This window comes from Xiphias gladius, chromosome 21, assembly GCF_016859285.1.
Source record: "Xiphias gladius isolate SHS-SW01 ecotype Sanya breed wild chromosome 21, ASM1685928v1, whole genome shotgun sequence".
Classification (NCBI taxonomy): Eukaryota; Metazoa; Chordata; class Actinopteri; order Istiophoriformes; family Xiphiidae; genus Xiphias; species Xiphias gladius.
In genome coordinates this window covers 23,529,545-23,542,943 of record NC_053420.1, presented here as the reverse complement: position 1 = coordinate 23,542,943, position 13,399 = coordinate 23,529,545, and the positions used below count along the sequence as shown (strand labels likewise).

The 13,399-nt window shown below is 41.7% G+C and overlaps 1 protein-coding gene across 2 annotated transcripts in view; it reads right to left on the bottom strand.

Annotated features, from left to right (window-relative positions):
- Positions 1 to 13,399, bottom strand: part of LOC120807384 (ataxin-7) — a 31,412-nt gene that overhangs the window by 7,489 nt on the left and 10,524 nt on the right. For both annotated transcript variants that reach the window (XM_040159368.1, XM_040159371.1), the window contains 5 exons: positions 12,736 to 12,948; positions 12,472 to 12,540; positions 6,128 to 6,232; positions 2,100 to 2,397; positions 83 to 411 (listed from right to left, as the gene is read on the bottom strand). In XM_040159368.1, the coding sequence (XP_040015302.1) occupies positions 83 to 411; positions 2,100 to 2,397; positions 6,128 to 6,232; positions 12,472 to 12,540; positions 12,736 to 12,940 (1,006 nt within the window). In that variant the 5' untranslated portion in view covers positions 12,941 to 12,948. The remainder of the gene's footprint in view (positions 1 to 82; positions 412 to 2,099; positions 2,398 to 6,127; positions 6,233 to 12,471; positions 12,541 to 12,735; positions 12,949 to 13,399) is intronic.

The following is a 13,399-nucleotide window of genomic DNA, read 5'->3' as shown; positions in this document are numbered from 1 at the left end:
TGAAGAGTGAGGGAGAACTGTTACCTACATATGTGACATACCCACAGTGTTTTTTTTGTTTTGTTTTTTCCACCCAGCTCACCTGTCACTTTCTTGCTGAGGTGGCGTCTGCTACTGGCACTGCTGCTGCTGTCCTGCTTCTTGTCTGAGAGGACCGAGAGGTGGCCTTTGCCGTTGGGAATCTGACCCGGGGCCAGTAATGGAGGCTTTGGTATGGAGGGACAGTTAAGGCCTGGTTTAAGGGCTGATGAGGAGGAGATGGTGATTGTGGTAGTGTTGGAGCTCACAGTGGTGCTAGAGGAGGATGTGGAGGAGGATGAGGTGGTGGTTGGGGCAGATGGGGGCTGCACCAGCTTAGCTGACGAGTCCACCCTCAGGTGCATCTTCTCCACCTTTACAGCTGGGGTGAGGCTGGAAGAGAAGGTTACAGAGATGAAGAGGGTAGCAAGGAGGAAGCTGAGAGTTAGAAACACTGAGCCAGCGAGAAACGTATGGATTGAGACAGATGTACACATATGAATGGAGCTGGGAGGACAAAACATGAAACTACTATGATCCATAATTTTTCAAAAAACAAAACATCTCATACAGATCCTGAACACTGGTTCTGCTTGAAATAGAGATTTTAATAATAAATGAAACTATATAGGCCATTTTCACACCAGAAATTTTGAGTTTTCATAGCAGGAAAAGCCCAACTGGATATAATATCATTAACAATGTCTAAGTTCCACTAAGTATCCCAGTGTGGAGGATGTATGATTATTAAGAAAATAATTTATATCTAGGTAAAACTATACGAGGTGATGTGAACACAAACTTCAAGAGTTGGGAGAGTTCAGAATTAAATGTGGCAATGCATTTGCATAGATATGTTTAAATTATAATTTTACTCTATATCAGAATTCAACATTTCCATGATTTTGTTCACTATACCATTGATTAATGATTGACCGATGCAATATAACACATCTGTTTACAAATCACGGAGGCTCATCAAAGATGTGCACAAAATGGATAAAATATTCACCCAAAGAAGATGTAATTCTATATCAGGACATCTAAACATATTGTAATAAGAGTACATTTTCTGGAAATTCGATTGAGAATTTTTTAAAAGATAAAATAACTAGATGGAAAAGTAATTAGGCCCATCCAGTGATTTGAATATAAGAAAAATCACGAAAGCAAAACCTCTACTGGTAGACACAAATCTATTGTCTTGGTTATATTTAATTGCAATTTTTCTGATGAATACTGTGTTTTAAACTTTGATTATATTATATAAATTAAACTACAGGGCTGTATTAGAGGTCTACACACGGTAAAATAGATATCATGGTACCAAGGATGATCACAAATTTATCATGTTTCTACAGAATAGAATCAGGTAAAATGATTCATTTGCTTGTCATTGTGGTCCTCCCAGAAAAGTTAGCTTACAGGTAAACTGGCCTAGTATTCTACAGGAAAACTGACCCAATTTAGCCACATTTATTGTGATTTTACATTAGTGGTATAATTGAAATTATTCAATAATATTTAAATTTAATCTTGATATCTAAAAGCAATGTCCTATTTAGGGTCCTCAGTCCGATATTAAAACATTGTCAGACATGACTTCCCAGTAGTTTGTAATTATTACAATAACTGGCCGATGTTGTGGTCTCAGACTGATGACCTTAATATTGTTGACAGCTCTGCACTGTTGCTGCTTGAGCTTGACAGTTTTAGGTTCTAATCTTAAAACAATGATATATGCTCAGAAGTTTAACAGAGAGATTGCAACAACTGTGTTCACCGACTGTGTCATTTACACTAACCAAAATAGCTGAGCTACCTAACTGAAATGGACGGGAGGCGATCTGCCGGCAATGGTTGTCATTTAACCGGTGAAATCATCAGTCATTGGCTTAAACTCACTTGTTATAGCTTGTTAAGACATTCTTAATTATGTAAGTTATAATTAAAATTGCAGATTCTGCAATTTAAAAAAAAAACAAAAAAAAAATATGTCTAGCCCTAGTCTTGGTAGATATCGCCATTTTGTGCAACCCTAGCAACACACAATACTACAAATATTACACAGTTAAACTTACTGTGTCTTGTCCGACTGGAGCATCCTGAAGGGTGCAAAGGGGGGTCTTCGCTGAATGCCTGGCAGCTTCTCTTTGGCTGGTTTGAGGAGTTTGGGATTGGAGGACAAGGAGGATGTTGAAGAGGAGGATAAGCTGGATCCAGCGGTGGAAGGTCGGCCAAGGATGCTTCCAGTCGTCATTCCAGGTAAAGACCCCGAGCCCAGCCCAGATCCAAGCCCACTGCTGCTGCTCCGGCTCCTGCCCAACACAGGGAAGGGGGAGGTGGAGGCTGGCTTGCTCGCTGAACTGTGTCTTCTCTCTGGAGTGACAGTATAAACCAGACTGGCATTAAAACATAGTAGTAAATAAAATTCGATGATCAGCATTTGGCATCACAAAACTTTGATCAAACACTACAACAGACAAGTCTACATGGCAGTTACTGGGCAGTAACTGGGGCGTGAGTCAGGAGAAAAGGAAAGACCCATGGGAACATAGAAATCTTCCTCTGACAGTAGTGAGAAGTTTACCTCGATAACAAATAAGCAGCATTTGTGATTCATGCCAACTCGGCCTGAAATAGAACCAGCCAGCAGGTCAAGAGCTTCATTTGCTGCCTGAGCTTCTTAGAACAGTTGTTGTGTGAACTGATAAAAGGCAGTATGACAGCAGAAAAGGTTAGGACAACACTGAGTTATGGAGGGAAAGACAAAAATAGAAGAATGAAAAAAATGCACATCACTAGGTGCTTGCCTCGAAAACTAAATAACTTTTAACCACGCCATGGTTTCCAAAATGAGCTGATACAGGTCTCTTGTGTGTGAACCCACAATAATCACAGAAGCTTTGGGTTTTCATAGGAAGCTCTCATTACTTGCTATTTTTAGTAACAGCAATGAAGTAGCACAATCAAAATCATTTTATTGACATTTCCACTACTGTTCCATAACAAAGACTAATTTTACCAAAACACAGACTCATCACAGAGTCTAGAGTTCATTAGCTGCCAAAGCAGAATCTACCAAAGGAAAAAGTAGGACAGCAATCTCATGAAGGCCTTTTTTTAAATTCAGAGGTTACTGCTGCAGCTTGCACCACAGTCTCGAATCTTGGGCATACATCAGCTCCCTAGCAGATATACTGGGCCTCTGGGGTCACAGTGGGGTCATACAGAGAGGCAGGCAGAGGGACAAAGAGACACTCCTGCTACTCTGACCATAAGTGGAGAGAGGGAGGGACACAGAGACAGAGAGAAAGGTCGCTCACTGAGGAGCTGAGGAAAAGTATGGTAGGTGACCGAAGGTTAGCTTGAACCTCTCGTTGTCTGCACTTTCGTGCACGGGCAAAACAGCATAGAATGATTTGAAAATGTAAGAGGATACAGCTTCAGGAGCACTGGATAGAAAGTGTGTGTCTCGGCAGCTAGTTAACGTGGCGAGGTCTGGGGCTGGTTAGCTAACCTTTTACTGAGATAACTCTATGGTGTAGCTGGAAAGAGGGCTGTCGGCCAAAGCGCAGTCTCACCAGGTGAGCTGCAAACAAGCTTGTTGGTGCAGAAACAGTGGAGGGAATACTAACACACATGCATGCAGAGCTGCCACTCCCCAATCTCCCTCAGCCACAAACACGCACAAAAACACACACCTTCAAACTGTTTAGCCTTCTTCCAATTTCCCTTTTCAGAGAGGAAAAAAGGCTTTTAAGAGTGCCTTCTTCTCACTTAAGGGCCTCTCTCTACACACCCATTCACGACACACTCCACATATCTTCCCTCCTACTTCTTTTGCAGCCAAATAACCCAAAGGCCTTTCTTTCACTCCCTCCCTCCCCTGCTGTCTTACCCTGTCCCGGTCACACTCAACAGCACACCCTACACACAAACTCACACCAGGAAACCCCAAAGTGACACTCAGTGCTCTAGCAGTGAGAAAGGCGAGCAAACACCAGCGGCAGTGGAAAAGGAATAAAAGAAGAAAATATGGGGGGGAGGAGAGATAAAAAACAGACACAAGGAATAGGAGGAGCCTTAATATCCTCTTTCACACTGTCAAACTGTTGGCAGAGTGCTAAGGGGAATCCCTGCCTGTGGAAGTGAGTGAAGTGGAAGTGTGATGGCCTTACTACCGTCTCCAAAGGCACCATGTTCAAGCCATAGCATTGGCCTAGCTTCTGTAAACTATTTATATAACAATAACAACCTTGTTCTTATTGCAAAAACAATAAATACACCATGGTTAGTTGTCTTGCTATTTAAGCCCAAGGTGCATTGTTCAAAAATGTGCGTTTGTTTAGTCGAGGCAACATGATTGGGCAGAGGTGTGAGGAGACAAGTCTTTGTTCGACAAGTTCATAAATTAATACATAAAACGGCAGCCGAGCTTGCAGCTTCCTGTTCTACGGTGGGCGTCACCCCTGCCGGTATCAGCCTCAGCCGAGAAGCACAAACACTTAACGGGAGACAGATGAGCTCATAGAAGCAGGCTAAAATCATATTGAGACCATCTCGATTTTACTGAGATCAGTGCCCTTTCCCTGTGTTAACACCACAGGGGGTCTTCTCATAATGACATCAGTGAGGTGAAGACGGGAAGGAAAACACAGCAAGAGCACTGCCACGGCCTCGCAGAGTGGCATAGCCGTAGAATTTTACTTAGATTTAGACTGTTCCGGTGTGGAGCTGAAACTATAAGTCAATCAACAGAAAATTAATCTGCAATTATATTGATTGTATTGATAATCAATTAACTGTTTAAAAAATTTATCAAACAAATCATGAAAAGCTGATTCCTAGATACATTGAGCTTAGGTGATGCCTTCCAGTGTCTGTCTCACTTAAAAAGGTATGAAAACTCAACTGGATGCTGTAGCACATAATTAATAGTCTGGTCCAGACAGTCTAGTATCAGTCTGTATTGTTCAACAGTGTGGGAGGAGTCCTTTCTTTGAGTGTTGTTGATACAGTAGCAAGGACAGCTCCTCTAAGAACCATGTGCTGTTATACCTCCCTCTTGTGGCTGACCTTGACAACTGTAAGTGCTGACTAACTTCATGGGGAATGCGCGCTACTGAAAAGAATTCAGTGACTAGAACTCAATCCACATTTAGGACGTAAAAGACCCAAGTTGTAAGAAGAGGTTGAGATCAGAGATTTCTGATTCAGATACTGAAAGTGTAGGGAAAAGACCTAATGCTAATAAGGGGCGAAGTCATCCGATTCTGGTCATAACAAGGTCACATGAAAATACTAACAAGTACTGTCCTCTTATACTGACTTGAGCTACAAAGACTAATACAAATTCTTACTTTAAACAAACAGCCCTGACAGGATACAGTAGGTGTCACTTTAACATACAGCCTTATAATTTCAAGGATAGCTTATTTCTTGCAGTGACTGTGGTCATTTGGGAACTTACTTGAACACTGTCAAGTTTAACAAGCTCCACAGTCATGCATTCACTATATTCACATATCTATAATTCATCCGTTTACCCTAACACTATAGTGAAAGATCCAGCTTAACTATCTAAGCAGTGGAAATCCATTCACTGAAAAACAAACACGCACATCCCTTAAGTATTAACAGAACCAGAAATCTGATCTTAGCTGTACGTGTTAAAACAGTACATTACTGGGAAGACTGAGAGAGCGACATCAAATATTAACTGGGGAATTGTAAACACACACAAGTAAGACAGTGAGTCAAATAAATAAATAAATCAAAGCCTTTGTCATCCCCTCTCAGGTTACTGTGTGGAGAAGGAAAAGTGGGGGAAATAAAACTGCAGAGGGAGAAGTAATACCACAGTGTATAATTGTGTGAAACATCACCACCAGCCTTGAAGTGGTATACAGTATGGGTATAGGGTTCCTACAGATGAAAAGTATTTTGTTACTTCCTTCTTCGCTTTTACTGTCAACCTGCCCCCCCTCTTTGTAATGGGTGATCTAAAAAATTCAAAAACTATTAGACCTAAGTCTGCATGACATTTGCATGAAATATGACTAAATATATACATGTATATATGTGTGTGCATTTTCGTGATGCTTACCGTAGTGTGCTTGGAAGGCTTGGGGCTTGACTACTTGACCGCAGTGGCTGCACATCACCAGGTAGAAGTCATCCTGTGCGGGACACTGGCCAAATATGGGCATGTCTGTACAGAGGGGAAGAATCAACAAGACAGGGCACAAGTCAAGGAGAGGCAAATAAAATAGACCTGTGTTCACCTGGTGCCCTAGCTGGCAGTTGTATGTACACCGAAACTTTTATCATTTGTTTTCATAACACTGTAACAGCTCAAGAGAGGATCCTTCCAGTGTGATGGCATAATCCTTTTTGCATAACACCAAAAAAGAATATTGATCATGTCCTGGGTAAAATTCAGACACCATAGTGTTGTACAACACAAGTACGTAAACACATTATCCATGTTAAAAATATTAAGAAACTGAAGTGCTCACTTAAGGCTACCTGACAAGCAAATCCTGAACATGCAAATACACATCACTCCCAAGTACTAGTCCCCATTCACCATAAAGAACAGGTCCCAGTGATAAGAACCGGGAAAAGGGCCAAGCCAGCTACCAAAGGTTACCTGCTGTCAAAGAATTAATGCCCGTCCCAGATACAAAAAAAAACAAACAAACAAAAAAAAACAAAAAAACGCAGCACTTACAAAATGTACAAAGCATAGCATGGGGACAATTTGTGTTTTTAAACACATTAGGAGCTATCACTGAGGAGTGAAGTTCAATAAGGAAGATGTTTCCCCCCTCATGTTTTCTGTATTACTCTCTTACTGGATAACTTTTCTCATCTTTGGTGCATTTCTCTCTTTTATGTGATTTTAATTTGATATCTTTGGGTTTTGGACTGTTGGTGAGACAAAACAAACAATCTGAAGACATCACCTTGGACTTTAGGAAACGGTGATGGGCATTTTTCACTTTTTTTCTGATTTTATAGATCCAACTATTAATCACTTGAGTGTAGGAATAATCAACAGATTCATCCATAATGAAAATAATCATTAGTTGAGGCCCTACAATCAAAAAAGAGCTGTTGGTGTTCATTACAGTTTGTTAATTTATGAAAGTTGTATGTCACAGTGGGAGGTATACAAATGCTTTAAATCAATAATAGAAAGATACTGCTAATCCAGTAATGCCAAGCACGTTCTTATTAGTCAGAAATCATCTGAAACGTCCTCCCCTAAAGCCAGCTCATACTGAAAAGGTACTTTGTGAGTTTCTGCAATTACTACATAGCCAACGTTCATTTCAACAGCTGTTTACTTACCATGTTAGAAGAAAACGTTGCAAGTTCAACATCAAACTTCATTCCTTTACTCGCCAAGAGCTGTCTCATGCGGTGGAAACCAACGCCAATGTTAACTCTTGTTTTACTTCTATTTCTATGACTTCTTTTATTCTACTGAAGTTAGCATGCTAACCAGCTAGCCCCAACCCCTCCTGTTTCATAATACCACTTTGCGATGGTGAGCCACTGTAGCATCCAGTCTGCCCTCAGTCCAACATGAGAGGATGAAGTAGTAGCACTGCCCAGAGGGTGTATTCTAACCTTGTCTTTTAAATGCAATGATCACTGAAGGTCTTGGCAAATGTCCATTATCACCACCACCACCACCACCGCTGCCACCAGCATATACAGGGTGTACACACAGGGTCATAAACCCCTTAAAGGTTTTGGTAACTCATAGCTGTACAGTCCTGGAGTCACTGAAATGAAGACATACTGGAAGAAATGGTTGATTTTTTTTTCTTCCAGGGGGACGTTAAGACCCAATAGTGCAACAGAGGTAGTGAAATTTTTAGGCACAAAACAATGAAAAGCATAGGGAACATGAATGCCAAGGTACAAAAACGGCATGTGTGTAGCTCCAGCATCTGTAGCCTCCCAACAGTATGAACCGAGCCTCACGCTTCTCAAACCACTGTATGGAAAATCAGAGGGAGGTGCTGCTCCTCACCAGATTGTGATCAAAATTTACCCTGGCGCACAGAACCAGAAACCACCTAATTAGGGAGGCTAATTAAGAGATTGCCTGGGGTGTTATGATGAGATGAGCTGAGGAGAGGATACAAGAGGAGAGAAGTGGAGCCCCTCTCAAATACGTACTCCACCGGGGCCGTCAAGGGTTCTCCAAACATCACTGCCCAAATCTGGAAAGGATGAGGGCCATTAAGCAAAGACCATATAAAAAGGGTCTACCTGGCGGGTTCCCTCTCAGGGAGGTCAGTGGCAGTGTTGTGTGGAAGAATTGACAAGCCTGATGCTACTTAATGCGCGTCAATTGTCTGAAGCCACTCTGCTAAGTGTCTCCTTCAACAGCAGTGGAGTGAAAAGACTTATTTTCACAGGGACTGGGGTCTGCCACAGAGAAAAGGCAAATATCTTCACTTACTGGACAAAAGCATGTAAATTATATAGAACTTGAGTTCTAGCACTGTACACTGCTGATGTGCACAAGCACGGGTCTGACTGCTTTGCAAAGAAAACAAGTGCTAGGATGTGGTGTGGAGGGTAGTATACACTGTTTGCCAGTTGCAGAAGCATAAGCCATTAAAGCAGTGGTTGGAAGCCGGCCTGAAAGTCCTGGGCATCTTCTTTTCTGTTTTACATGTCTGTTTTCATCTCATTCTCTCTGTAAGCCATTCTTCTCTCCCACTAGCAAACTGAAAGTCTAATGAAAAAGCAAACATATTTGCTAAATCAATAATTTCCCATGCATTCTCCATTAAAACTCCACGTTCTCTCAAATTCTTACAGAAATGGGCCAAGAATTGTGGTCCAACAGCCCAACCACACTTCCTAATTGGATCAATTGCAAGGTCAAAAGACACTCATTCCCAAACTGCTGCTGCTGTTCACTTGGAGCGTTCTCCAAACGGGTTGCTCAACTATAAAAGCAGCCTGGCTAGATCGCCCTGCCACTCTGCATTCAACGCACTGGCACTGACTGAACTGTAACACTAAAATGGCCTGCCATGAAAAGTGATCTAACGCCACTGTGTCTGCCCGATTCTTAACCTCCATTTTCTTCTTGTGCAAGGAGGAGATGAAAAGGAGAGAGAAAGAGAGAGAAAGGAAGTCACCGTGGAGGAGAAAAAAGAGAGAACAACAGAGCGGAGCCAAGAATCGAGCACGACGGAGAAAAAACACAGAGCAGAGAAGCAGGCCGAGGCCTCAGACAAAGAGGGAGCGAGTTGAGGACCTGCGCTCGAGCAGGAGGAGAAAGAGATCCTGTGAGCACGCGACAGAGGAAGAGAACGAGAGTTCAGTTAATTTCAGCATCCTCATCCATGGCAGTGATGAATGATCTAGGTGGAATAGTAGCCGCTCTGGCTGCCTCTGAGCAACACACACGCTGGCTGAATCTGACCCATGACACTGACACTGGCACTACATTTCCCAGCCTCCCTACTGTAACAGTGCAACTGTAAAATTAATAAAAAGCAAAACAGATGACGAGTAAATTCATCAGTCATTAATTGACAATCCTTTTTTCGAAGTGTGCGTGTTAAATCATCTGTGTGTGTTAGAATGGCGGTTACACCACAGGAGGAATCTGGTGGTGAGTCATGGTGGAGAGGTGTAGTCATCCACTTGTAATACCCCCACTAGACAGACACGCACACACACACACACACACACACGCACACACACGCACACACACACACACACACACACACACACACACACACACACACACACACACACACACAGAATTACATTCTATAAACACATGCCTCTGCCACAAGCAGCATGTCTTGATCAGCCCCATGACACAAACAACATTCACTGATAGACGCTGCTATATGATAGAGGCATGTTTCAAGCCAGTTGCATGGCAAGTGGCGTAACGGCATTGAATTTTAAATGACCAATTTTTCACTCTGCCTTCGTCTGAAAATGCTTTTCTTGATCTGCAGATACACCAATTTAATTCACTTTCATACAGCATTTCTTCACACAACATCTCTTTGGTCAGTCAAAAAATAAAAATATATGCAGTCCAACATGTATCACACTATTTTAAATATTGTTTTTTCTGCCACCCCTTAAGAGCCACAAGTACGATATGTAATAGGACATTTGCCGCTGAAATTGTACAGTTGTCTTAAGAGTGTGTACACAGGCCACATTGCAGACCAATACAATGCAATATTAGATAAGTGCCCTGAAAAGTAGCCTGTAATTAACCTTTTCCTTTAGAGAAACATGTGGACACAGAGAGAGAGAACGAAAAAAAAACTGGACACACACTGATAACATCATAAGTGTGGGCCAAAATCATGTGACCAAAGTATAATGTAAAAATTTTCCTGATTGTCATTCCTCCCTGTGTGAGGAACTCCAGACAGACACCCTGTTCTGCAAATACGTTGTTACACAGCATGAATGAGAACCCGAAATATTCATTCCGACACATGTGCTCCTCCAAATCAGTGTCCATAGGTTTTCTATATTAGGGGTCACATAATTCAGAAACCTGTCAAATACTGTGAGAATTATGCACACCACAGTGATCACTTTGTTTTTGGCTGCAGAATTCATTTCGTTGTTGAGTGTCTGAAAAGATCCTCATGGTTTTTGCTTAATTACTGCCATTTTTCTCTGCCAAATTATACACACCAACAGAATTTCAGAACAGGGAACAACACAGAATATGATTATTTTCACTGCATGCTCACTTGTGAAATAGAGCTATGCATCTTAATCTTACTCTCCTAGTCACTGCAATGACTGTCCCATAACAGCAAGGTCACATTCGACATGCCCTGCTCATGTGTCCTTGAGCGAGAGATAAAAACCCTCACTGCAAAGTGATTGCAAGTACCTGTGGCCGTGCTGCTGAAATGCTGCAATAAGATGCAAAAATAAATATACCATCTTTGTGGGCACACGCTTTTAAGAAAGTTGCCCATTTAACTACTTATGGCCGTGCATGACATTAGCGAAGCGCGAGACCTTTCATTAAACGAGCTGGGCTTCAAACACTCTTCACTGTAGTAAAAAAGTTGATTGATCAATCATTAGTTCTGATTTGAGTTAAATGAAGAGTCCAGTCGTCAACTCATTCTCTCAACTGTCAGTCTTAGTGCAAGGTGAGCCTGTTCAAATATTGTATGATTGTTGGTTCGTAATTAAACAAGATGCCATTTTATTGTCATAACAGTTATACCTTTGTGATGGAGCTTGTTCTAAATCCAGGCGCGCCAGCAGGACAAATCAGCTAACGCTGATCGAGGTGTTTCCAAAAATAAAATTGCAGCACAAAGTGCTCTCAAACATCATTGTGTGCCTAGGAAGTCAAGTGATGTACGCTTCTGACATTTGGGTTTTCTCACCTTCGTCAGATGAGGTCTTTTCTCTTTATTATGTCATGACTGAACATTTCCCTGTTACTACCTATTATAGAATGAATAAACATTAAAACCACTACATGTTTCAGCTTTAGCGAGAAACGCTGGAATAACCTGAGATCATAGATAAATGCAGGAACATAATCATCCTATCACTTTGTTATCAGAGTAGTCTGATTGATTTCTTTTTATCCTTAGGTGATGGTTGACTTTCAGAGTTTAGATTTGTCTGGCCTGAATAAATTATTTTTTACATTTATTTGCCATGTTCTTCAAAAGACATTAAAAAGTCATCTTCACTTTAGCATTTTGTTCAGTTTGCTGACAACTGTGATATAAATATGTGGTAACAAAAACATTACAGTTGTTCATATTTTGTGTTGAGGTAGCCCATGAAATAGGAGCAGGCCATATTGTAACCTCATATTATTTTAACAGAACTATGAAGAAGGGGCTTTTACAAGAAGTCCCAATCGCTTTTTAAACAGTCAAATCTCCATTATGGGATCTCATTTTTATAAATCGTGTCAGTTTCTACTGATTAACTTTCGAAATCTTTGCTACCTTACAATTGTTCAGGCAACAAACCTTGCTGTTGTCTTAAGATAAGGGGAGACGCATGAAATATAGTGAAAGGTTTCAGGTGTAAAATGGCAGAATGTGGATGCTAAACAAAAAAGTCCATTAGATGCATTCTCCCAGCAGAGTATGACATGGTAATTACTATGTTTGGGCCTCTACTCACCTACAGCGAGTCTAAGTTGTTAACCGTTAAGTTATTTTAGGGACAGATGTAAATGTCAGCTACCACACGTAAGACACGTTTCACTGATTATATGCGGTTGTCCAGTCATTTCATGCTGTGCATGATTTACAGTAGGTTTACATTTTGGCCGGACGACGCATGTAAAGTGTTTGAATCCATATGTGTGCGTGTGTTTGTATGTGAGCAAACCCCCAGAAGCAAAATACACCTTTGGCCCTAGAGGAAAAAAAAAACACTCACCTTCTCTGCACAAACGCATGGCTTCTCGATTTTTCCCGAAGTCTTTGAAACTTTCCTCCGATTCAGCACCTGAAAATGAGGCGATCCGACACACAGACAAATAAATAGTTGCACTTGCTTGCCTGCCCGTGCTGTTGCTACCAGTATCGTTTCTTCATATTCCACCAAAAACTGAATGCAATCGGCCAAAAAACAGGTCGGGACTGGCAACTGTCACGCTCTACCTCGCTTCCTCGCGCACATTCGGCACACTGGGGAACTCACCGTCGTTGCCGTGGAGTTTGGCGGCGTCGACCCAGTTGCTCCAAGGCTGTCCCAGCATTATTTCTGGACTAGGTAAGGATCTCCGCTCCGCAACAGTCGCCATTGCTGTGGAGCCTTCTCCCCGCTGGATCTGCTGCTGCTTCAGCTGCTGCCTGGCCGCTCGGCGCTGCTCCCCCCTGACGTCATCCTCGGCCCTTTCCGACATTCTTTCCGCTACAATGTAACAACACAAGAGTCAGCGTTGGTCGCGCTCGGGATAGGAGGACTTTTTCACTGATTGACACGGGCAAAGGCGTGTTGTTTCGCCGCACCCGCCCCTCAAAGAGAAAAAAAAAAAGAAGAAAAAAAAAAAAAAGACTGTGTGGGGCCACTTGACGAGCAACAAGTACAAAGCTTACACAACGTAACACATATACCGAATAAATTGCTTGACTGGCAGTTTATCTGAGGGTCTCTGGGTGCCTGGCTAATCTCTTACATTACTTGCAATGCTTAACTACTTGGCTTGGTTAAACCTTGCTTATTACACATACATAAGCTCTGGTTCATTCACTGGTGACACAGCAATGTCTAATATTTAATTTATATAAAAAATATGCATAATACATACAAATATAATGGTATATTATACTATAATAAGACAGCATATAGCCTCACATTAACT